This window comes from Anopheles moucheti, chromosome X (genome assembly GCF_943734755.1).
Source record: "Anopheles moucheti chromosome X, idAnoMoucSN_F20_07, whole genome shotgun sequence".
In the NCBI taxonomy this organism is placed as follows: domain Eukaryota; kingdom Metazoa; phylum Arthropoda; class Insecta; order Diptera; family Culicidae; genus Anopheles; species Anopheles moucheti.
In genome coordinates, this window is record NC_069142.1 from 14,748,799 (window position 1) to 14,775,879 (window position 27,081).

The following is a 27,081-nucleotide window of genomic DNA, read 5'->3' on the forward strand; positions in this document are numbered from 1 at the left end:
ATTGTTAACTACTTTCGTTCACTATTAAGGAATAGTAACGTCAGCGAATGGTGTTGACTGTGAGAATTCACTGAAATCATCTCTCGTCCAATACATGCTAACGTATTTGTGTGTGTTTGGAATTGAGAAGAAGTGACTAAATTTTCATTATGCAAATTAAAAGCTTTTTTAAACTATCCTTTTCAAAACTGGCGAATAGCCTATCTTATTGCTTCCGTTGCTGGCACTATGGTGAGCTCATGATTATGCGTAAATAATTTCCCAATCTTTACCCCACCCGGGCAACGACTAATCGATGGCCGGCCGTCCGGAGAAAGTTGCGTGCCGTTGTGATTCGAGTTGTGAAGGCTCCACCGAAAAAAAAAAAATAACGAGACCTTTCGGTCTATATCACTTCCGAAGAAGGGGGAAGGTGATTATATTAATTTTTCGCACACTTCTCTTCTAGAGCTGTGCACGCCAATGCTTTCGCCATTTGGTCAATGCACTCATCGAGTGGAATCACGGATCGTGTTAACAACAAAAAATCGAGAGGGGTTGCGAATTCGAATTCGGGGGTTTTTCCATTGCCTTTCCTACTGGTGAGCTGATTCGTAGCGAATTTCCATACAGTTGGAACCCTTTTTAGGCCGTTCACAACCATACTACAGACACACGTTTGGCTTCACGACGCGTGCCTGTTCATCGCGCTCGCGCACATACGCGCATTACATTTTGCGCATCAGCAACCACCCGCGACCCGAAACTTCCTCCACACCAGCGCTTGAGAACGACATGGAGTGATTCAGTAGAAGAAGCAAACAAAACGATGACAAAGAAAAAAAAGATCATAAATCATAAAACAAAACAAATGGCGTTTTGAGACTTTGCAAATAACGCCTCAGAGGGCTTACGTGCCAGCTGCATTCGTGAATGTTAATATTATTCTTTTAGAGCTCGTTAGAGATCTTTGGTTGCACGCGCGCGTGTGTGTGTGGTTCTTGTAAATCTCTTCTTCGTTGTTTTGTTTCTGCTGGTGCTGCTGCTGCCGCCGTGTAAGCTCACTTTGCATTCGTGTAACGAATGAAACTCCGTTTTTTTTCACATGGGTTTGCGTGCCTCGTTCCAAACCCTAGAATGGATTAGTCTCTTCTCAACATAGCCCAGCACGCACACACACACACACAGACACACGCTTTCATTCAGAACAAACCGAAAAAAGCGCCAACCAATCGCATGAATCTGACGTGGCTAACACGGGACCGTGCTGTGGGGTTCGTCGCTTGTTCCTGCATAGTGCGCTCGTTGTAGTCTTTTTGCACACGGCCGTGTTGGCGTTGTTCTGGCGACTTCAACGGTACTGCCGGCTACGAACCTCCATCGTTTTGCATCGGGGTGGTGTTGGTGGTATGGAGAAGGGTGGGGAGGGGGATGGGTACGCACAGCGAGAGTGCTTACTTTTTACCCCTCGTCCTCCTACCGCCACCCGCTTGTTTTGCACAAACAGCTCATTCGTTTGAAGAAAAAAAAAGCCCTCCGTTTTATTTCCACACGTTCCCGTTCCCGGGCGCGCGCTTACGTGTGTGTGTGTGTGTGTGTACTTGTTGGGCGCGGTACGTGGAAGGAAAAATAAAACTTCATTTGTCAAGCCGGAATGTACCGTTACCTCCCCCCCCCCATTCCCTGGACTTACCACTGCAAAACGTTACCCCCTTGTTCACTGTTCGTTTACGCCAGCGTCACCGTGCCGAGTTGGAGCCTTTGCTGTTGGTCCAGTGTTGGAAAAGAAGCAACAACAACAAAAAACTGACATAAGAAAAATCATTACCGTGTGTGCACGCTCTCTTCGGATGCTTCGGATTTGGGATAGCTGTTGTCGGTCGATGATGATATCACCGCTCCTTGCTTCCACCCCCGCAATTCGCTTGTTTTCCAATACTTTTTCTTAAAGAATTGGTCTCGGATGAAAGCAGGGAACTGATGAATTGAAAATAACCCCAAGAACAGTTCTAGCTATGTACAGTTCTAGCGCGCCTGATGGAAGGCTTCAACGGGAGATGAGGTGTTGACAATGAAGGAAAATCAGCCCAACAAGGAAGGGAAAGCACGTCACGATTCTTGGGAAGGTGGAGAACTCAAAACAATCTCCCGTTTGACAACAGCTGTCAAAAGTGAACAGCGAAGAATAGCAATCATTGACGATCGGAGGGAGTTGCGTAAAGTGAGCGCGGGGGTTGGGTTAAGGGTCGTGCCGTAAGAAAGTCGTTAAGCTGTAAGAGGCGTAAGAACTCTAATAATTCAGTTTGGATGATTTTCCGATTTATATATATATTGCTTTATAGTTGTATTACTAAATATGTCCTTATATCTAACGCTTCGTTTTCTATTCTTGTTTTTTTTTTGCAGGTGTGTGTGTGAACAAAGTACATAATCAAAAGAGTGGTTGAAGTTGCTACTATCAAAACAAACACAAGACTTCTATCAACTAACCAGCAAACAACCATCGGCGCGAGTACAATATTAGTCGCATTTTCCATTCTTTTCTTTCGTGTTGTTTTGCTTGTGGGAAAGCGGCAGAAAACTAAACTAATTTGCTACCCTTCGAGCTGATTCTAGTTTTCTTCTTCTTTCCATTCCTTCAACCCCAACTAGTAACTTGGAGCGCTCTGTGTCGGGTGTGATTGTTTATTGTTGACACAGTTTGCGTGTGTATGTGAGTGTGTATGTGTAAAAGTGCAATACTTGCATGCTAGTGTGTCTCCCTGACCGTGTATGTGCGCGCGCGCGCATTTGTTTGTGTGGTGTTGTATAGTTTGGGCAAGAATTCCGAGTGACACAGTGACGATCGTTAATACAGTAGAGTGAATACTAAGCAAATTTGAGGTTAAGGTGATACACTCCATAACGGCGGCCCTCTGGGAGACGCTCGCAAAGAGAAGGTATGATTGGTGGTGCGGTGTAGCAGTTGCAGCAGTAGTAGCAGTATAGTAGTAGTACTCGCCTGCCACCAGTGGAACGGAACAGGTCGGCAGCGGTAGGAATCGGCCCACCTGTTTGGGAGGACTACAGCAGCCCGTCTCGCCTTCCCACAACGAGCGAAAGGGGGTAGCGAGGACGTGGTGGTGCTTATTCGAGGGGCACAGGCAGTAATACCGGAACCGGTAGCAACAGGCAGCAGCAGTAATATAGCAACGACAGCAATACCAGCTGCATGGAGCTGTCAACGCCGGACGATGGCAGCGGAGGGTGGCGGCCGAGGTGGAGGAGGATGGTCCGTGGGGTCTCGAGGACACCGAGCTGGGTGATATTGCCGCTGGTGGCACTCGTCTACTTGACCAGTACAATCCACGCCGAGTCATTATTAGGAATAGGTAAGTGACCGAAAGAATGGGGAGATAGTCGTCGAACTTCAACACGAAATCTAGCTAAGCTTCTTATCCACGGGCGTTGTTATTTGTAGGTTCTCAAATTCCTTAGAATACGTGAGATGCCGTTCTAGAAGGATTTCTAGAACCAAGGAAGTATTGAAACAAAGTTTCGAATCGTAGATATCTGCCATTTATGTATAGAAACTCGAAATTAACAAGACTTGTTTACGTCTCTGGTGTTGCTACTGCTGAAATCTAATTCATTGGAGTGTTTTGGCAGCCATCTTCACTTTGTGACGAATTGCAGCAAATTGCGAAACATCAATTTCTAAACGATACTAACCTCTTTATCCACATCAAATCATGAGATGCATCGTTCAGTTGGGGACTACTATCTCCGTATCTGTCAGGAAATGGAAATTCGAAATCTGGAAGGATTCTTTTTATTGTCTATTCTTCCATTATAGCTCCATCGCATCTTTCTATACCATAGATGAGGGTATAAAGCGTGCCCGAAAGATAGTTTTAGTCCCGCGTTTTCTCTTTTGTTTGCTTCACCTTCACCACCAGTCAGTGGGTTTTGGGCGGTGTGGGGGAAACATCCGGGGAGGGAGAACGTTTCCGAAAGTAAGGGTGAGACGGTTGGGTGGCTGGGGGGGAACATGAGATCGGATGAGATCTTAGCCCCATTTTCTCTTGGCTGAACGTTCGACATTTCGGAGCCAGATAGAAAAGGGCACGACCACAATATGATGCTGATGATGATGATGACGATGGGAACAAGATGGAGAAGTTTGACAAACACGCATTCGACGCTGAAGTTCGTATCTGCTATAAATCGTCTGATCGGTTGATATTTCACAACCCGATGAAATGTTTCGAAACCGTTTCATTTCTTGTCGATAGTTTCATTCCCGGGAAAGATTAGCTAGAAATTGAAACATGAAACAGATATGAAACTCACCCCTATAAAGTGCACAGCGTGTAAATATTAGAGAATTCACAAAAAATGAATAATAGAAAACATAAAATGCACTAAAAATGGAATTTCCAGTGCAATAACGACTGCACGCAGTAGAAACATTGCTAATGAAATGTGCAAAATGTAGAGGAAGTAACAAACAAAAAAAAATAAACAACATCAACACCATATCGAGCAAAGGCAAATGGCAAAATCGAAAATTCCAATCCAATCGGACGATGATGCTGATAATGATAAGCAATGAAGGAGAAAGGGAAAAGTGTCTGCTGGAGAGGAACGCGTACAATACTGCCCCCCATCCCCCGCCCCCCTTACTCTTTTCCTCCTCATCCCTCCTCACTCAATCACACGAACACTTGCAAACCGCAGCGCTAAATAAAGATGTGTGTCGAAATGTTGTTCGGGTGTGAGGGGGTTGTTCGTGCAAAACATGAGGAAACACACATCTTCAATTCCTCCAGCATGAAGCTCCGAGTGAAAGGGTCGTTGCTGGTGAGCATCGTGATATTGGAGCTGGTGAATGGAGCTAGGGAGAAAACAAAATGAAGCAAAAAGAAAGGTTACAAGAGCGAGCGAGTTTTTCATGAAGGTTTGGTACCACCAACGACACCTTCACACATACACACACACACACACACACACACACTCTTTTCTCGACCCCGTTTCTCTCCTTCTCTTCATTCCTTGCACCCCTTTCCCTCTTCGCCACAAATGTACCGGTTTTTAGAGCCGCAACGCGATTGAACTTTTCCTCCCCGAAAAACCTTCTCGACTTGCGCTCTCGAACAGCAAGAAACTCCCTCCGCCCCTTCCGCCTCTAACGGATGGTTTGGAGCGCCATGATAAAGAAGGAAGTTAATCAATCCACGGCATACACCGCCCCTCCTTCCTGCGTTCCTCAGTCGCGTTTCTTTTTATGTTTTTCCTTTTTTTTTTACAACCATCTTTTCGCGAGGCGCTTATTGGTTCGAGAAAACCGGAAAAGGGAAGTGCGGCACATCGTAAAAGCGAGCAAAATCGCAATCGAATCGGATGCCCTCCATATGCTCCCCGTTTCCCACCCTTTCCCAGTAAATCCCACCAGCACCCGCCACCCCAACCGCACCAGTTTTGGTTGTTCGTTTTCCTCTTCGGGTTTCTTCTTCGCTTTCCTTTTCGCCGCGATGGTCGAGGAGGTTGAACTGTTCGCTGTTCGCGTGTGCGGGAAGAGTGCCTACGGTGCGGTGTATGACAGAGAGAAGGCTTTTTTGTAGATGGGAGAGGTGGGGTGCGAGGGGTGAAACTTTCACTTTCGCCTCCCTTTTGGGCCACCGCGATGTCGTGTCCGCGTGCGGTTAAGTTCGTCCGTCGCCCTTCCGGAGCTGTGATCTGGTTTTCGGTTCGCGGCCAAAGACGGATGGTTCATATTTATTTTGCTTCGCTTTTCCGCGTATGTGTGTGTGTGTGTGTGTGGGAAATAATTCTCAAGGATTGCGAAGAAGAAGACAGCAGGGTATTGTATTGTAACGCCTGAGGGCAATAAAGTATCAGGGGAGTTTTAAACTTCAGGTGATTGCGATTGCGAGTTTTAATTGGAAAGGAGATGCTTACACCGCTGTATGAAGTTGAAAGTATTGAGGAATCTGAATCAATTGGGTGAAATTTGATTTAGTTACATGCATCTTTAAAATTGAATGGAAAATGATTGTACTTTAGCGGAGATTTAGGACACTGTAAAGATGACGCTGAATCTCTATTATGAGCCACTATGAATTTTCAAAGATTCGGTTCTAACTTCGTGGAGTTTCGGTTATATCCACACGTAGTAATCTGAGCCAACTTACAGAAGTAAGATGCAAAAAGAGAAGAAGGGAGAGGGAGTTAGACAGAGTGTCTATCCATGCACCAAACGGTCGATTTTAGACGAGATTCGATCCAAGCCCTCCGTTGTAAGACACTATGGACTCTTCCTTTATTAATGTAGTTAGTAGGTGTATAGGTGGTAGTAGTTGATTACTAAATGAAAATAAAGAATGTGTATAATTGGTTGAATCTATTAGAATACCTTTTTTCCCCAAATTGTTTTTAAGTTTGGAGAGAATATTGGGGTTTTACTTTCCTCCGTAGTTTAACTGGACCGACCCTCAGGGTGGCTTGTACAGAATACACATAAATCACAGCTGGGCAACCTCAGATAAAGAGGACATTTTCCATGTACAAAAAGCCATCCATCATTGTAGTAACAGACAAAACCCATTCAGACAGCCCTATGGTCGGGTGTCTCTTCGAATAAAAATTTAATTAATCCGGCGGTAAAGGGAAGCAGTGGTATAGTGTGCCGACGGAATCCGGAAAAGGATGATTGGGCCCGGTTAAGCTAGGCGGAACAAAGGAGCAGCAAGAAGAAAAGCTTGCCAGGCGCATTATTATTACGATACGGCCATTTTCCATTTCGAGTTCATCTTTCCACTCACGCGGGCTAGTTTTTCCTACTGCCTCGTTCGTTTGCCAGCTATCGCCCGAGGGCTTTCCCTTCGCTTTGCAACTGGTGCAGATGAACGGCAGAAAGTAGCAAACGTCTTCTGACGAGCGCCACCGGAACTGAAACCTGCCGCTCTTTCGTGCCCCTGTACTTGTAAGCTGGCCTGAACCCGTTACCGATGGTATAAGCAAGTATGTTGCCTTCTGGGAAGGTGATATTTAGCACATATCTCGTAACGTGAGGGACACAAGGTTTTGTTTTGCCATTTTGTTTTGTTTTTTGTTTGTTATTAAACGAAACATTATGTGGCGGTTTGTTTGCTGGTTTTGCGATTTTTCTCATTGCCTGTCATTGTCAGGGAAGAAACTGCGCCATGTTTACGTTGCCATGTTCCGCCTGGTGGTATGATAAACATTCACGCTAGAAATATGGATATGGATATGGACGGGAAATGCAAATAGAAGCAAACAGCATCTTGTTCTCATTTCTACTTTTATCAAAACCGTATTCCACCGCCGCTTTCTTTTCGCCCGCGCGTCACAGCACTGAGAATTTCTAGCGTGTGTGCGTTCGAATCGTACATGAATACTTTCTATTGTTACGTGGTGTTTGACCGACAAAGATGGCCGGTCCCGACCGGCTGACGGATACAGGCGAAGAAACATGGAGGTAAAATAAACCACTCCACGCCGCGATGGTGTACTAACTGGTATCGTCCCAGGGTCGCTTGATGGACCGACCACGGATTGACATTCTATCCCAGCTGGTGCCCGGGCGGGGGAAACCCCGACATTCCCACCCCTTGCATAAGAGCATAATTTTCCTTCGCATCACGAAAGCGCCGTTGCGTGACGAAACGCAGATTTTACCGACGAGAAGGAGACGGAAGCAACGAAGCACAAGTGGCGGCGATACCGGAAATTTGGTTTGGCTTCAATTGAATAAACTACTTTACCCGCAACTTGGGAAGAAGACGAGCGTACACATGTGCTCACAGTGGGTGTATGCGTGTGTGCGTGTAAATCACTTTCACGTCAATCTCCTAATAACGACGCACTTGCTGGATCCAATGGCCCCTTAAGAGGTATTGTAACAACAAAAGATGGGAAGATATTCCCCACATCGGTGCACCTTCTTTTAGTTTCAAACATATTCTCAAACCGACTCCAACCGAGCAAGCCCGGGATAAGGCTCATAACTGGAAGGAAATGCCCAAAGTCATGCAATTTCGGCAAAATATGTCGATCATACGGCCCTCGGCCGTCATAATGGAAAAATAAATAAAATAAATATTCTCAAACCGACGCCAACCTACTGTAAATCCTGTCGGCCATTTGCAAAAGTTGTTAAGTACAAGTTTGTATGGTTCGTTGCAGCTTTAGCAAAACAATATCAGAATCTTGGGAAATTTGAAGATTTAGACATCCCCTATGTCTAAACCCTCAACAAACCCTTTGGAAAACCCGAATCTTAGTTGCAATGACATCACTCACACACAAAACAGAACACCTTGTTACTGACGTGCAATTCTGCGCACATTAGAATAAAACATCTCATTATCTTCCCGATGCACACGAGGCTAAAACTCTTAACAGTATTTCAGCTTTATTGGAGGTCTAAATCACATAAAAACTCGTAAAATCGTAAACGACCAATGAAGCACGTACTCCGTTGATGTCCAGAGTACGGCGGGGTATTGCTGCAGTTGTGCAAGGTTACAAGTGTTGATCGATTTAACCTTGCTGGTCGTTCGGGGACTTGGTTTTGCGGTTAATCCTGCTTGTTAATGATTAACAGCCCAGCACACTTTGTATATTGCTTCGCGTATATTAGTACAGGGTGGCGATTACTTGCATTTAGACGAAAATAAAACAACCATCAGTTTTGGAAGGTGAATGATCTTACCGCTTGGATTTTTTAATGGCAACACAGCTCTCGAGGCACCTAATGGTCAAATTGCATCACGTCCGGGTAATAAACTCGCTGAACTCGCATTAGAAACCAAAAATCCCCCCGCTTATACTCAGTGTGCGTTTCGCGCAGCTTTTGTTCCATCATCTAACGTCTGTGAATTTCCCAGACTATTTGAATGACTACCGTTTTCAGCGGATTGGAATGCGATTCTGATAAAGCGGTGGATAAGCAGATTTTCGGTTCTCAGGCATAATTCTCCGGGCATCGTGCGAGTGCGTTGTGTTCGTCCGTTTCAGCATGGGTTACTGCTCACTTTTACGCCGGGAAGTCACGTAGAATGCAAATGGACGACATTGCACCATGTTGCTGGCCGGTGCGTCCATTCCGGAACGTTCCGTTCGGGTTCGGAAGCACCTCTCGGCAGTGCCGGTGCGAGGAATGCCTTGCATGCGAGTGATTACCATCATCCCAACAATGCCAAACGTAATGATAGCAGCGGCAGGTTCTAATAAGCACAATAGCAACGATCCAAAGTGACAGCGATGGCCGGAGATGTAATGTAGACAGAGGGATGGGGTGCGATGGGGGAGCGAACAAATCGTTTAACACACACGGCTGTGGAGATGGACTTTATCGACCAACCGATCTGTAACAATAGCATTACCCAGATTAGCATCATCATCATTATCATCATCAGGATGACCGTTCGGTCGTTGTCATTATTCCGGGATTCGGGCTTTACAATAGCTGCAAGATGGTGGAAGATGCGGAGCAGCTGTTTCTACCATCAATCAATGCTTATTTACCGACCGACGGCAGTATATACGGAGAGTGTTCTGCTAGCGCTTTTCACGTTTACTCGAAACACAAGCAAAACATAGAAGTCGAAACGATATAGCACCCATATTAGACAGCGAATCTCCACTGTCCCGGCATATAGCAGTGTATCTTGGAGACTCTCTGTATATCTTCCAGCATGATTTGCGTTTTGTTGTTTCCATACCATAACCTACTTCGCTGTAGTGGATCTATTATATCAAAGTTATAAAAATGAAACCGTCATGCTATAATTAATCCAATCTACTCATCCAATACGCTCTGTTTTGTTTTTTTTTTGCAGGTGGCAGTATATTTAGTAATGAAACAGACGTGCCATGTCCGTTCGGAACGTTCAAGTGCCCCGAGGGAAAGTGTATACCGCAGACGTCGGTCTGCAACTATCAGAAGGACTGCGATAAAGGCGAGGACGAGCTGAATCATTGTCGTAAGTTTGCCGTATGTGAAACGATTTGTGATTTGATCTTACACGACTTACCCCTGTTACTTACACTTCCAGCACCGCCCGAATGTGAGCCGGGACAGATCAGCTGCGGTCAGTACGTGTTTAACAAGACGTACTGCATTCCACCGCACTACAAGTGCGACATGACGATCGACTGTGTCGACGGTACGGACGAGTCTGACTGCAGTAAGTATCTGTTCGGTGCCGGTGTAGCGCAGGAGACGAATGAGGTCAGCATTCAGGCACGATCGGCGTGTGCTGTATACGTGATATTTCCTCTGGGATGTAGCGACCACCAGTCCCAGCAAGCTATGACGCCAATGCAACCGATTCGTAGCAGACTCCATATATCTCTGTGACGACACGGGAAAGATATGTGAGCTGCACGATTGTAGGCAAACAGTGGTTGAGCAACAGCAGCAGCTTGCTAGCTATATATATCACGTATACTGCTCCCCTCGTACCTTGGGTGAAAGCTGTTAAAACATGAGTGCCTAGAACTCAGGAGCTAGATAGATTGCACAGATCTGAAGTATGGTTTGAATATCTACAAGGTATTCGCGTACGGATCTCATCTCTCTTGAAGAGGTGATGTTGTTGCACACACCCAACATCTTCTTGATGCTAGAGTACTCCTCCTGCCTATTTATTCCTCAGCGTCTAATGTCTAATGTCTAATGGACATCACGAACTTTTATATTGATTGCTAATCTATCTAATCTTCTATTGCGCACCAGCGTATCGTAAGTGCCAACCGGACGATATCCGTTGCGGTGCACCCTCACTGGGCGTGTCGTTGAATGGGCGCGTTGCTGAGATCTGTGTGCCGAAGGAGAAGCGCTGCGACGGCTACCTGGACTGTCGGACGGGCAAGGACGAAGAAGGATGTACCGGGACGGCCTGCCGACTCGATCAGTTCCGCTGTGCGAATGGTGTGCGGTGCATCGATACGGCCCTCAAGTGCAACCACAAGAATGATTGTGGTGATAACTCGGACGAAGTGGGATGCAGTAAGTTTATCACGCCATCCTCCAACTTCACGGTTCGAATACTCTGAAACCCCAATTTGCCTCTGTTGCAGATTTTCCGCCATGCCACGGTGGTCAGTTTCGGTGCGCGAATGCGCTTTGCATACCGGCGACGTTTCACTGCGACGGCTACCACGACTGTCCGGACGAGAGTGATGAGGCGAACTGTACAGCGGTCCCCTGCCCGGAAAACAAGTTCCTGTGCCCGAGAGGTGGCCACAATGGGGTGGCCAAGTGCATCCTAAAGTCGAAGCTGTGCGATGGTAAACGGGACTGTGAGGATGGAACAGATGAGGAGACGGCTTGCTGTAAGTGTTATTTCCTGAGAAATATTAGGTTTTGAAGTTGGATAATTAATTTCCGCTTTGATTCGTACAGCGACAACATCATGTCCGGCATTGGGCTGCGAGCACAAGTGTGGCCCATCGTTGACGGGTGGTATTTGTTACTGCCCGGTGGGACGTACACTGTCCCCGGACAATCGTACATGCGCCGATCTGGACGAGTGTACGGTGTGGGGCCACTGCGATCAGCTCTGCACCAATACGGACGGATCGTTCTCGTGCGCGTGCGCCGCAGGTTACACGCTGATGGAGAAGACCCGGTGTGTGGCACCGACCGCTTCCAGCCTGGAGCTGTTCTTCGCCTACGACCGTGCGATATTGCGCATGAGTGCGCACGGGCAGGATCCGCGCATCATCGCGAACGCAACGGGCGCGAGCGGGCTGTCCTACCATTACGCGAAGAATCTCCTGTACTGGTCCGACATCAAGACGCGCAAGGTGCAGTCCCAGGTGCTGGTGGATGGTGGATTCGGTGGGCATGATTTTTCGCTCCCCGGTACGTGGGCACCGGTCGCGATCGCTATCGACTGGGTAGGCGACAAGCTGTACGTGGCGGATCTGGTTGGCCAGAAGGTGGATGTGTTCGAGCTGGACGGACGCTGGCATGCGGTCGTGCTCGGTTCGAACCTGACCAGCCCGGCCGATCTGGCCCTCGACCCAACGGCCGGCCTGATGTTCGTGGCGGACGGTAGCCATGTGCTGCGCGCCCACATGGACGGTACGCACGCGAAATCGATCGTGTCGGAGGCCGCCTATAAGGCGTCCGGTGTGGCGGTGGATGTGATCGCCCGGCGCGTGTTCTGGTGCGACTCGCTGCTCGACTACATCGAATCGGTCAGCTACGAGGGCGAACGGCGCGTCATGATACTGCGCGGCCAGCAGGTACCGAGCCCGTCCCGGTTGGCGCTGTTCGAGAATCGGGTGTTCTGGTCGGACGCGACCAAGCAGGGCATCATGTCGGTGGACCGGTTCGAGGGCACCACCAGCATACAGTCGATCTTCAAGGCGAAGGACATCCGGGAACCGCGCGCCCTCATTGCGGTCCATCCGCTCACGCAGCCGAAGGTGTCGAACCCGTGCGGCAGCAACAACGGTGGCTGCTCCCAGATGTGCGTCGTGACGGCCGTGCAGGGGGCACCGTCCGGGCTCGGGTATCGGTGCGCGTGCCACACCGGTTGGCAGCTGTCCAAGGACCTCATGAACTGTCACCTGGTGCGCCAGTTTCTGATGTACTCGCAGCAACGCTTCATCAAGGGCAAGGTGCTCGATCCGGTCATTGAGGGCTTCAGCGATGCGATTCTGCCGGTGGTTTCGCGCCGGGCGCGCTTCGTCGGGCTCGACTTCGATGCGGTGGACGAACACATCTACTACTCGGACGTGCTGCAGGACGTTATCTACCGGGTGCACCGAAACGGCACCGGACGTGAGATTGTGCTCGCGTCCCAGAACGAAGGCGTCGAGGGGCTGGCGGTGGACTGGGTGTCGAAGAACCTGTACTACATCGACAGCCGCAAGGGCACGCTGAACGTGCTGTCGACCCGCAACACCAGCTACCGGCGGACGCTGCTCAAAAATCTGAAGCGTCCGCGCGCAATCGTCGTCCATCCGAACCGGGGCTACATCTACTTCTCCGAGTGGGACCGGCCGGCCAACATTAGCCGCGCGAATGCGGACGGCAGTGGGCTGATCGTGTTCCGCAATCTCACCCTTGGCTGGCCGAACGGGTTGTCGATAGATTTCCGCGAGGATCGCGTCTACTGGTGCGATGCGTTGCTCGATCACGTGCAGCACTCGAACCTGGACGGCACGGATGTGCGGACGGTAAACTCCCGCCTGATCCGCCACCCGTTCTCGATCGTCATACACGAGGAGTGGATGTACATCACCGACTGGCGGCTCGATGCGATCGTACGGTTGAACAAGCTGAACGGTGAGCAGGAGGAGATTATGGTGCGGGAACCGCAAACGAACCGACTGTACGGCGTGAAGGTGTACAGCCACAGCGTGCAAAGTATCGACCCGACCCAACCGTGCGGCGTCAACAATGGCGGCTGTGAGAAGCTGTGCTTCGCGCTGCCACGCAACGAAACGGAAGAATCGCCGGCCGCTAGCCGACTGGTGGTGAAGTGCGGCTGTCCGTACGGCGAGCGGCTCGGGGACGATGGGCGTAGCTGTCTGTCCGACCCGAATGCGGAACCACCGGTACAGGCGTGCCCGAACACGTGGGACTTTACCTGTAACAATCAGCGCTGCATACCGAAATCTTGGATCTGTGACGGTGACGACGACTGCCTGGACAACTCGGACGAGGAACAGAACTGCACCAGTAAGTACAACTGTTTTAACTTTGCAAACAAAAAAGATCATTTTTGAGGATATAGTTTAATGTAACTGGCAGATCTTCGGACCACGTGGAAACCGCACCGTTGGAACTAGAAAAAAATCGATATTTTCTCTCTTAATTCTTGACAATTTCCTGTCATCGTACGTAAGATTTTTGATCAGATTGCAAAATGAAAAACTTGAAGGATTGGAGCTTTGGAGCTATTGTTCTAAACTAGCATAGTGCATCTTAAGCACTGACACTAGTCAAACCATTTTTCGAGTTTATGTGCGATTAAACTTTTACTTTTCTATTTTCTTTTATTGTTTTACTCAGAACCCACATGCGGTGCGAACGAGTTCCAGTGTAAATCTGGACGGTGCATCCCGCTCAACTTCCGGTGCGACCAGGAGAACGACTGCGGGGACCATTCGGACGAATTCGAGTGTGGCAATGTGACGTGTGCCGCGTCGCAGTTTGCGTGCGAAAATGGTCGCTGCATCCCGAACATCTGGAAGTGTGACAGCGAGAACGACTGCGGAGACGGTTCGGACGAGGGTCCGTTCTGTGCGGAGAAAACGTGCGCCTACTTCCAGTTTACGTGTCCAAGGACGGGACATTGTATACCGCAGAGCTGGGTGTGCGATGGCGATGACGATTGCTTCGACAAGCAGGACGAGAAGGACTGCCCACCGATCACGTGCCTGGCGAACCAGTTCAAGTGTTCGGATCTGCGCCAGTGTGTGGAGGAACCGTACAAGTGCGACGGCATACCGGACTGCAATGACGGCAGCGATGAGCTCGGCTGCCCGACGATGGAACCGAACCAGTGCAATCTGGAGAAGCACTTCCGCTGCCGGTCGTCGGGCGTTTGCATCCCGATCGCGTGGCACTGCGACGGTTCGAACGATTGTGACGATCATTCGGATGAGGAGGATTGCAGCAAGATCACCTGCCCGAACTGGTACTACAAGTGTGCGAATGCAAAGTGCGTGTTCAAGGCGTACATCTGCGACGGGAAGGACGATTGTGGCGATGGGTCGGACGAGAGTGTGGAGCATGCTTGTGTGTCGCCGCCGCAGCGCTGTCCGCACGGTCAGTGGGCTTGTCCGGGCGTGACGGGACGTTGCGTCAACATGACGTCCGTGTGTGACGATGTGCCAGACTGTCCGAACGGTGCAGACGAAGGGCTTGGGTGTGATCTGGCCCAGTGTCAGCACCAGACGGGACTCTGCTCGAACGGTTGCCAGAAGACGCCACTCGGTGCGCTCTGCATCTGTCCGCCGGGCGAAGAGCTCGCACCGAACAACTTCACTTGCAAGGACCTGAACGAGTGCGATCCGCCCGGAGTATGTTCGCAGCGTTGCACCAACACGAAGGGTTCGTACTTCTGCTCGTGCGTCGATGGGTACGTGCTGGAACCGAACAAGCACACCTGCAAGGCGGTCAATCATTCCGCTGCATTCCTGATTATCTCGAACCGTCACTCCATACTGGTCGCCGACCTGAAGGAGCAGGGTCTCGAACGGGTACCGATCATCGTGGAGAACGTGGTGGCGACCGCATCGAACATGAACACTGGCACCATCTTCTGGAGTGACATGAAGCTGAAGAAGATTTCACGTCTGGATCGGGGACTCGAGCCGCAGGAGATCATCTCCACCGGATTGGATCTGGTGGAAGGGCTGGCGTACGATTGGATCGGACAGAACCTTTACTGGCTCGACAGTAAGCTCAATACGATCGAAGTTGCCCATGAAAATGGTTCGAACCGGTTAGTGCTGGTGCGAGAAAATATCACCCAACCACGTGGCATGTGTCTCGATCCGAGCCCGAGCGCGAAATGGCTGTTCTGGACGGATTGGGGCGAGAACCCACGCATCGAACGTATCGGCATGGACGGTACGATGCGTGAGACGATCATCAGCACGAAGATATATTGGCCGAACGGATTAACGCTAGATGTCGCCACCCAGCGCGTGTACTTTGCCGACTCCAAGCTCGATTTTATCGACTTCTGCTACTACAACGGTACCGGACGACAGCAGGTACTTGCAGCCAGTCACTATCTGCTGCACGCACACTCACTGTCACTGTTTGAGGACACGCTGTACTGGACGGACAGGCAGCTGAATCGGGTACTGTCAGCGCATAAGTACCTGGGAACGAACCAGACAGTCGTCAGTCATCTCATCTCTCAGCCACTCTCGGTGCACGTGAATCATCCATCTTTGCAGCCACAGTACGAGAGTCCTTGTAAGAAGGCGTCCTGTCAGCACCTTTGCCTGCTGAGTCCATCCGATCCGGCCGGATACACCTGCAAGTGTCGTCCGGGATATAAGCTACTCTCCGAGGGTCGCTGTACCGAGGAGGAGAACGCCTTCATCATGTTGCTGAAGGGCAACCAGATTGTGGATGTACCGTTTAATGGTGGCGATGCACGATCGAGCGGCCTGATGCCGGTGGTTGGTATCGAGGGTGGTATCAGCTTGGACTACGATCGCAAGGGCGAGATGGTGTACTGGGTGCAGGGACGGGACGAATCGGACGACGAGAACTGCACGATCTACGAGACACCGTATGGAGGTGGAAATAGAACGGAATTCCTCGGTCCCGACGCTGGGCTGGTCGGTGCAGCGTACACCATCGCCTTCGACTGGATCGGACGCAACCTGTACGTGGGCAACCGGCTAGCGTCCAACATTGAGGCAATCAGCGTCGATGGGAAGGTGCGGTATCGTACGGTCGTGCTGGCAAACGACGGTAACCGTACGTCGGTGGCGAAACCGAAGCAGCTCGCACTAGATCCCGCCGACGGTCGGCTGTTCTGGATAGACGAGGGTGGATTCGGCGTTCTGACGAAGGTCGCATCCGCCGGAATGGATGGGTCGGATCCGCGCGTGCTCGACGACACGGTCCAGTTCCCCGAATCGATTACGGTCGATGCGGAAAAGCGACGCGTGTACTACAGCACCCGTCTGCCACCGGCAGTCCTCTCGATCGACTACGACGGTACAGGGCAGCGGACGATTCTGAGCGAGGAGAACGCAATCTCCAAACCCCGCGCACTAGCAGTGCTCGAGTCGCGCCTGTACTTCCTCGATCCGACATATGAAAAGCTTGCCCGCGTTGATCTGCCGAATGGAGATAATGCAAAGCTGATCCTAGACAACGAACCTGACCTGCGGCAGATGGTGATATACAGGAAACGTTCGTCCCTTCAACATCCCTGCATGATGAATAATGGTGGATGTGAACATCTGTGCATCCCGCACACAGGTTCTTCACGAGTTTGTGCTTGTGGTGTCGGATATAAGAAGGAGAACGAGGTTGCCTGCACGCCGTACAAAACGTTCGCCGTCGTGTCGCAGCTGGATGTGACGCGAGGTTTCAGTCTGCGGGACAGTACCGAAGCAATGGTACCAATCTCCGGCCCGGGACATCACATCCTGCACGTGGACGTACTGTATCGGGAATCGTGGATTTACTGGGTGGAGTACAACCGAGGTCACTGGAATGGTATCTTCCGGGTGCGACCGAACGGTACCGAGCTGCAGCACATTATACGGGAAGGTATTGGTAGTAACGGAATTCGAGGAATCGCCATCGATTGGGTAGCGGGCAATATGTACTTCACGAACGTGTTCCCGCACGAGAATTACGTAGAAGTGGCTTGGTTGGACGGAACGCATCGGAAGGTGTTGGTGAAGACAACGAACGACGCACCGCGCGAACTCGCAGTCAATCCGATCAAGAGACTGCTCTACTGGATCGATTATGGGCAGTATCCGAGAATCGGGAAGTGTTACCTGGACGGATCGAACTGGACACCGGTGGTGACGTCGGGCATTTCGAACCCACGGGATCTTACCGTTGATATGCTCACGCACGATGTCTACTGGGTGGATTCAAAGCTGGACATGATACAGAAGGTGTCGTACAGTGGGGGTCACCGTCAGGTTATCCGTCGGAACCTTGCCAACCCGATGGCACTGGCCGTCTTCCTTACCGACGTTTACTGGGTGGACCGTAATCTGGCGAGCGTGTTCCGTGCGTCAAAGTTCCCGGGTAACAATACGCGGCCAGAGCGACTCCGCACCAATCTGCCCAAGTTGCGTGATATCACGATCTACGACATCAACAGTCAGCCAATGGATGACGCTAATCCGTGTCTGAGGTTGGGTAATGGCGGATGCGACCAGCTCTGTTTCGCACTGCCACCTGACTACAACCAGAAGCCAAGTTTCCGATGTGATTGCGCTGTTGGGCGATTGGCCGCAGATGGGCGACACTGTGAGCTAACCGACGAGTACATCATCTTTGCGACGCGTACGGAAATTCGAGCAATCGATCTAGATCCGGCATCGACGAACGTACCGTTCGCACCGGTGGTTAACCTAACGAACGTAGTCGGACTGGACTTTGATTATGCGGACAACAAGCTGTTCTTCACTCAGATTCGTCCATGGTCGAAGATTGCTTGGCTGCGCGGGGATAAACCGGACGCGACGGCCATAACGCCTGTTATCACGCGAGGCATCAACCCAGAGGGAATTGCGTATGATTGGACGCAGCGCAAGATTTACTGGACGGACAGCTCGAACAATTCGATCTACGCGATGAACACAGACGGTACGGAGCTGGTGATGATTGCGCGTGTCGAACGACCTCGCGCTATCGTGCTGGATCCCTGCAACGGCACGCTGTATTTCACCGATTGGGGTCGCTTCGGTACGTCCGGCAAGATCTTCCGCACGACAATGGCGGGATCACTGAAACGGGCCATAATCGATCGGGACCTATCGCAACCGTCCGGGCTGGCAATTGATTACGAGGAAAGGATGCTTTACTGGACGGATGCGGTGCGGGAAAAGATTGAGCGTTCGCAGTTGGATGGACGAAATCGAGAGGTACTCATCTCGGCCACTATTTACCCGTTCGCAATCACCGTGTTCCGGAACTACATCTACTGGACGGATCTGCAGCTGCGAGGCGTGTACCGTGCGGAGAAACATACCGGTGCCGGTGTGCATGAGATGGTGAAACGTCTGGAGGATTCGCCCCGTGACATCCACATTTACAGTGCGACTCGCCAACAGTGTCAGGCAAATCCATGCCTACAGAATAATGGTGGCTGTGCGCAGAGTTGCCACCCGGGAGCAAACGGTAAGCCGGAGTGCAAGTGTGACGACGCGACTAAACCGGTCAACGAGGGACGTATGTGTGCGCCCAAGAACCATACGTGCGACGCGAGCAAGTTCTACTGCCAGAACGGTAAGTGCATCTCGCGCATGTGGTCGTGCGATGGCGATGATGACTGTGGGGACAGCTCCGACGAAGACGTCAACTACTGTGCGTTCCATTCGTGCGCACCGAATGAGTTCCGGTGTGCGAACGGCCGCTGCATTTTCAAGTCGTGGAAGTGCGACCACGAGAACGACTGTAAGGATGGGTCGGATGAGGAAGGTTGTTCGTACCCGCCGTGCGTGGACGGGGAGTTTACGTGCGCGAATGGGCGGTGTATACCGCAGGCTCAGGTCTGCAATGGTGTGAACGACTGCAAGGACAATGCAACGTCGGACGAGACGCACGAACGATGCCCAACCAACACCACCTGCGCGCTGAACCATATGAAGTGCGAAAAGACGAACATCTGCGTGGAACCTTACTGGCTGTGCGATGGTGACAATGACTGCGGTGACAACTCGGATGAAAATTCGCTGTACTGTGCGCAACGCACCTGCCCGCAGAATAGCTTCCGGTGCCCGAACCATCGCTGCATACCGGCCACTTGGTACTGCGACGGTGACGACGACTGTGGAGACGGTGCGGACGAACCACCGGAGTACTGCAAATCGGAGGGTCGCACCTGTTTCGGAGATCTGTTCACGTGCGATAACGGCAACTGCATACCTCGCATCTACATCTGCGACGGCGACAACGACTGTCTGGACAACTCGGACGAGGACAACCGGCATCAGTGTAACGATCGGAAGTGTGACGAAGACACGGAGTTCACCTGCCACGAGAATAAGGCTTGGGCGCGAGCTCAGTGCATACCGAAGAAATGGATCTGTGACGGTGATCCGGACTGTGTGGATGGGGCGGACGAGAACACAACCCTACAGCACTGTCCATCGCCGCAACCGTGTGGTGACGATATGTTTACCTGTGCCAACGGTCGCTGCATCAATCAGGTGAGTGATGGGAGTAACAAGTCATTAAAATGAATAAACTCTGAAGGAGTTATGCAATTCCTAGTGAATCTGAGATCTAGGTCCTCCGTGAGAATCTCTTTGAAGATCTCTATTTCTTAAGAAGGCTTTTTCCGTACTACGGTGAAGAATAGTTTAGTGATTTTAAATGAGGTGTTTTGTTTCTTCTTACTCCCAGGGCTGGGTTTGTGATCACGACAACGATTGTGGGGATGGTTCGGACGAGGGCAAGAATTGCAACAGCCAGTACAAGACGTGCACACCGCAAGAATTCACCTGCCAGAATTTCAAATGCATCAGGAACCAATATCGCTGCGATGGTGAGGATGACTGTGGCGACCATTCGGACGAGGTCGGCTGCAAGAAGGAGAACAGTACGTGCGCTGAGGGCAAGTTTACCTGCAACAATGGGCAGTGCATCGACTACCAGCTGGTGTGCAACAAGGTGCCAGACTGTACGGATGAATCGGACGAGCCGCTGCACTGCAACGTAGACGAGTGTGCCAAGGTGGAGATACATCGGTGCGGTCACAAGTGTGTCGATACGCTTACCAGTTATTACTGCGACTGCAACCAGGGCTATAAGTGAGTGGCCATTTTGGACACCCTTAAGCTTCGGGTAGAACATTAAATGACCGATCAACTCTTATTTTTTCTTTAACAGATTGCTGGAGGACGGTAAGGCGTGTGCAGACATTGACGAGTGTATTGAGACACCCGGTGTCTGTTCGCAGGACTGTTCCAACACACCCGGTGGTTACTATTGCAAGTGTGACGAGCGCTATTACGAGCGGCAAAATGATGAGCATACGTGCAAGCGTAAGGACAACACGGAACCGTGGTTGATCTTTAGCAACAAGTACTACGTGCGCAACATGTCCACCGATGGCCGGCAGTACAATCTGATCCATCAAGACCTCATGAATGTGGTGGCGATTGATTTCGACATGCAGGAGCAGGAGATGTACTTCTGCGACGTGACGGCAAAGACGATCTTCAAGTCCAACTTCGGCTCACTGGTGGAGGATGGCGTGCGCATCGAAAAAACACCGGTGATCAAGCACGACTCGCACGGACTGGAGGGCATCGCGATCGATTGGATCGGACGGAAGTTGTACTGGTTGGATCGCCATTCGAAGAATCTGGACGTGGCAGAGCTGGACGGTACGCGTCGCAAGACGCTGCGTTCAGGCGTGGTGGATCCACGAGCGATCGTCGTACATCCGGGTATTGGGTATCTGTACTTCACGTCCTGGCATCTGCAGGCGTACATCGCGAAGATGGGCATGGATGGGTCGAACTTTACACGCATTCTAACGTGGGAAAACGACATTGCCTGGCCGAATGCTTTAACAATCGACTACTTCACGGACCGCATCTACTGGGCCGATGCACATCTGGACTATATTGCGTTCGCTGATCTCGAGGGTCGTCACCGGCACGTTGTGCTGTCGGGTGCGCGCGTACCACACGTCTTCGCACTCTCCATCTTCGACGATCATCTGTACTGGACCGATTGGAACCTGAAGGCGATCCTGCGGGCGAACAAATTCACCGGTGCGAACTATACGGTGGTGCGGAATACCACGCACCGTCCATACGATGTCCACATCAGTCACCCGCTGCGGCAGATTAACTACACGAACCCGTGCGGCACGACCAATGGGGGCTGCTCGCATCTCTGCCTGTTGGCGCCACCGCTTGAATCGAGCTACCTGAACGTGGAGGGTTACCTGGAGGAGGGTGCCCCCAGCTATCGGTGCGGATGTCCGAACCAGTTCTATCTGGCGCGGGACCAAAAGACCTGCATTGCCAACTGTACCAGTGGGCAGCATCGTTGCGGTGGGGACGATGAGAAGTGCATACCGTGGTTCTGGAAATGTGACGGTGAACCGGACTGTAAGGATCGGTCGGATGAACCGAAGAGTTGCCCGGCCCGTCACTGCCGTGCAGGGACGTTCCAGTGTGGCAACGGGAACTGTACGCCCTCAACAACGATCTGCGACGGTACGGATGACTGTGGAGATGGTACGGACGAGCAGAACTGCGATCTACCGTGTCCGGTGTCAGACTTCAAGTGTAAGTCCAGCGGACGTTGTATACTGGACAGCTGGAAGTGTGATGGTGATGCGGACTGTAAGGACGGCAGTGATGAGGATCCGGAGATATGTCGTAAGTAGAATAATTAAGGACTAATGAATGCAAAGAAATGACTTTGGACTTTGGAGATTTGTATAAGAGTTTCCTAATCACCTGGTAGTTATCTAAACATTCATTCTTCCTGGAGGTTTCATTAATCAATCAGTAGTGAAAAATTACTCAACAGTGAAGAAGTATATGGACATGACGGACTTTGTTATCGCTTCGTTGTCGGACTTTGTTGGAATCTGAAGCATCAATGCTAACTCTCTTATTCCCATACAGACAAGCGCGTGTGTGACCCCGAGACCGAGTTTAGCTGCAAGAATGGGCGCTGCATTCCGAAACTGTGGATGTGTGACTTTGACAACGACTGTGGCGACGATTCGGACGAACCAGCGTACATGTGCCGGCAGCGTAACTGCACCACAGGCTGGTCCCGCTGTCCGGGTCAGTCCAACTACCGTTGCATACCGAAATGGTTGTTCTGCGATGGTAAGGATGACTGTCGGGATAAGAGCGATGAGCTGCCGGAGAATTGTCCACAGTGCAATCTGGACACCGACTTCAAGTGCAACAATAACCGTTGTATTCCGAGGTATGTTAGTGTGTTGGCATCTACATCGTACATTATCTCTCGTGTACTTACCGTTTGGTCTGCCTTTTTTTTTAGACAATGGATGTGTGACTTTGCGGATGATTGCGGCGATGGTAGTGACGAAAGCGAAGCGCAATGTAAGGGCAAATACCGCGAATGTTCCGAATCGGAGTTCCGTTGCGACAATGGCAAGTGTATCTCGAGCCGGTGGCGTTGCGACCACGAAGACGACTGCGGCGATAACTCGGACGAGTATGGGTGCGAAGGCTTCCAATGCAAGAATGGCACGTTCCAGTGTACGTCGGGGCACTGCATTGCGGCATACTTCCGGTGCGACGGAGATCGAGATTGTCGGGATATGTCGGATGAGATCGGATGTCCTCCAAGGTTCCCCGGTGGTCGCTACTGTCCGGAGTCACGCTTCCAGTGTGCGAACAACCTGTGCGTGTTGCCGTCGGACTTGTGCGACGGTACGGACGATTGTGGCGACAACTCGGACGAGGCGGCCTCCGTCTGCACCAACTTCAACTGTGACACGTTGCGCCGATTCCAGTGTGCCAACCATCGGTGCGTTGCCCGTTATCAAATCTGTGACGGTGTCGACAACTGTGGGGACGGCTCGGACGAGAACAATATGACGCTGTGTGCGGCAAGGCAGAAGCCGTGCGATCTGTACACGCAGTACCAGTGCGCGAATAGGAAGTGCATCGATCGCGCCCAGATATGCGACTACGCGGACGATTGTGGTGACGGTTCGGACGAGCTGGGCTGCCACAGGACGGCCAGCTGTTCGGCACTGACGAAGGGTGGATGTGAGCATCACTGCGTGAATCTGACGGACGGTGGATACATTTGCGCGTGTTACGCCGGTTTCATTATCGATGCGGAGAATAAAAAGCGTTGCACGGACATTGACGAATGTGAGACGGGTACGCACGGGTGTTCGCATCTCTGCACGAACTTAAACGGTACGTACGAGTGTACCTGCCGCGAAGGTTTCCGACTGTCGGATCGTGTGTCGGGCGTGTGCAAGGCGGTAAAGGGCGAACCGTTGCTGGTGCTGTCAGGCGGACCGGAAATCCGAGCGTACGATACGGCCCAAAACCGGCAGTTTGATGTGATTGCGGGCGAAAAGCGCATCGAGGCGCTCGACTACAATCCCGAATCGCAGATGATCTTCTGGACGGACAGCTACGACAAAACGATTAAGCGTTCGTACATGGTGAACGCCATGAACGGTGATGCGAAGGTGGGTTTCGCGCAGGATCTCAACATGAAGGGTGGCACGAAACCGACCGCACTGGCCGTGGACTGGGTGGCGGACAATCTGTACTGGGCGGAAACGGACCGTACCGGATCGAAGCCTCGCGGTCGCATTATGGTAGCGAAAACGGATGGTCGATACAGGAGGGCGCTGGTGCAAGCCGGGCTGGAGGTACCTACGGCAATAGCCGTCGATCCGCAGCTGGGACGCATGTATTGGGCGGATGCCGGTACCGCACCGAAGATCGAGGTGTCCTGGATGGATGGTTCGAAACGCCGGCCCATCATTACCGAAACGATCCGACATCCGGCTGGTTTAACCATCGACTACTCGCAAGATCATGCCGTCTATTGGGTCGACACCAAGCTGAACACGATCGAGGTGATGAAGAAGGACGGTACGATGCGCCGTACCGTGTTGAAGGGTGACTTGCTGAAGCATCCCGTCTCGCTGGATGTCTTCGAATCGAACCTATACTGGGTGACTCGCGACACTGGGGAGCTTCTGCGGCAGGACAAGTTTGGACGAGGCGTCCAAGTGACGGTTCAGCGCAACCTGGCCAATCCGTCCAGCATCAAGGGTGAGTGACTCTACCTGATCGTTGTTGAACGACAAACTTACTCAATTGTGTGTCTGTTTTACCATTGTTTTACAGTCTATCATGAGTTGCGTTATAACACCACGCTAAACAATCCGTGCTACAGGAACCCCTGCTCACACCTATGTCTGCTGGTCCCTGGTGGACGTCGCTGTTCCTGCCCGGACAATACCGTCCCGACATCACACCGCAGTACAGCTGAAGTGATTTGTGATGCACGTAAGTAGACCAGCCCAGACACTTAAGTACAATGCAAATCTTATGCAACTTCACATCCTTTTCCATGTACTGCAGCTGCTGAACGACCACGACCGGCACCGCGTGTTTGTCCGTGCCAGAATGGAGGGCTCTGTAAGGAGGCTGACCCCGGACAGGGTTCGGCGACCGGTGAGCTGGTGTGCGTCTGTCTGCCAGAGTTCTCTGGCATCCACTGCGAGGTGTACAGTGAGAAGATTCTCGGTGCCGCCGGTAGCAGCACGACCGCCATCTTTGTGCCGCTGTTGATCGTACTGCTGATCGCCATTGCCATCGGGCTGTTCGTCATCGTAAAGAAGCGACCATTGTAAGTTTCCGCTAGTTCTGCAAAACTCTTATTGTTCTGAACGGTTCCTCAAGTTTCCGAAAGTTCCTCAAAGTTACAAAAGTTCCTAAAGGCGCAGAGTTTTCTACTGCTAATGTAGTACATTAAATATACCTCAACTCTATCCAGAATCCATCACTTACACTAATTTCTCACGTTCTCTCTCTCCCACGCTTACAATTCACAGTGGCAAACCGAGCCTCAGCTCGTCGCAAAGCGTTTCGTTCCGTCCCGGCACGAACGTTGAGTTTAATTCGTCCGAGTTCCCATCCGCCCAACGGCTGCCCGGTGCATCGGGTGGACTCGGTGGTACCGCGACCAGTGCAACCGGCACCGCCATCACACCGCTCGATGGCTACAGTCTCGATACGCTCAACAACAAAAACACCGACTTCAGCAATCCAATGTACGACGCCGTCCAGGCCGGATCCGATCCGATGCCAGCAAGCAACATGCCCTCCGGTAGGATATTTCGACATTGCGTTGTAGTGTCGGTAGAGCTTTACGCCCTAATCATTCTTTTTTTGCTGCTCTCTTCACCAGACATCTACGAAGTGCCGTCAGATGTGGGCAAGCTGAACGGCCGAAAGGAAGGTTCATCCATCTCTAGCGGACCCTTCACTGAACCCGTCTCGGCCATACTGGCCCCGAGTAGCATCACCCACAAAACCTCACCCCAGCTGAATCTACGTCCCAAGGAGCTTAACCCTTCGATGCACGATACGGGCAAGGATACGCAGCTGCTGGTCGAGGAAGATAAATCAGAATGCTAGGACAGCGACTGCTAATAAAAAGCATGCGCGAAAGGGGAGTAAGGGGTGGGGGCTAACTCGTTCCTTCTCGCTGAAAGGGAAGGGAGTGTATGAATGTTTGTAAATGTGCTGTAGGAGCCAAGCTCAAATCGCAAGCAAGGATTGGGAGACCAATATAAGGGGGAAGGGACATCAAATGCGGTGAAGTAAAAGGGTCAGTGCAGCCAATGCGGGTGTGCATGCCGTGCAGCCTTGGGGAACAGCGTGGGCTGGGGGCTGGGGGAAAAATGGCCCCGACACACGTTCCTCTTTTATGAGAAGCCTACGATATAAGCAATACATTATATAAACGTAACCTAAGTTTTTGTTAAGGTTTCTACAGAAACGGTTCAGATTGATGTGGGCTAGAGAGAGGGGAGAGAGATAGTGGGAGAAGAATAAAATTGGATAGAAGAAACGGGAAGGACTTAGCTCATGCGCAGATTTGTAAAATGAGCAAAACAAGTTAAAGTAACTTGAGGTGAATATATCCAAATGGATACAAACCGTTAGTAAGTGAGAAGATAAACGGAACAAGAGACAGACGATACGTCCAACAGTTGAACAAAACGAAAACAGAAGAAGGACAACGTTTACAACTACTAGTTTTGTATATAGTTAAACAAGTGATTGTGTGTTACATATGGAAGTCGCTGTAGAATGCAGTGCAGTTTGCTCCGATCTGCTTGCGCAACCATTTTGTTGCAGAGCGTGCACATACAAACTACAAATACACACTTACACAGCAAATATACACATAAACACACATCGCCAAACCGGTGCAAAAGTCACAGCACAAGTCTTGCGTTCCTGCGGAGCGGATGCGGTATTAAAAAAAAAAAGAAAGACAAAAAAGCAGAACGGTGTAATGATGTATTAGTGGGTCGGGATGCGCGAAGCAAATAAGATGTTATTTTATCTTGAGTATTGTTGTTCTAATGTAATCTTACGATGATATTTACTGATCGATGTGCTGACCTAACTGATGGCAAAGCCCCCCTTCCTGAGGTGTCCTTGGAGCAGGGTTGGGAGTATAAGAGAGGAGGGTGGGGGAGCGATTGGCAACAGTGGGACGGAAACGGATTGGCATCGAATAAGAGGTGCCTTATTAGAGTCATATACCGGAATGTATGAAACCAGTAAGATGAAATCGTAATGAAAAGGTTTTAAATTTCTCCGAATCGTACTAAACAAAAAAGAAAAACGACCAATTTC

At 50.9% G+C, this 27,081-nt stretch overlaps 1 protein-coding gene across 1 annotated transcript; it reads left to right on the forward strand.

The window, feature by feature from the left end:
* Positions 1-3,190: 3,190 nt before the first annotated feature.
* On the forward strand, positions 3,191-26,790 carry LOC128306514 (low-density lipoprotein receptor-related protein 2). Its single transcript, XM_053044046.1, has 15 exons — positions 3,191-3,350; positions 9,825-9,968; positions 10,041-10,172; positions 10,724-10,996; positions 11,068-11,322; positions 11,393-13,684; positions 14,018-19,878; positions 20,075-20,481; positions 20,561-22,068; positions 22,321-22,633; positions 22,709-24,477; positions 24,553-24,714; positions 24,790-25,057; positions 25,263-25,537; positions 25,619-26,790. The coding sequence occupies exons 1-15, from the start codon at positions 3,191-3,193 to the stop codon at positions 25,846-25,848; spliced, it is 14,049 nt and encodes a 4,682-aa protein (XP_052900006.1). The 3' UTR covers positions 25,849-26,790.
* The last annotated feature ends 291 nt before the right edge of the window (positions 26,791-27,081 follow it).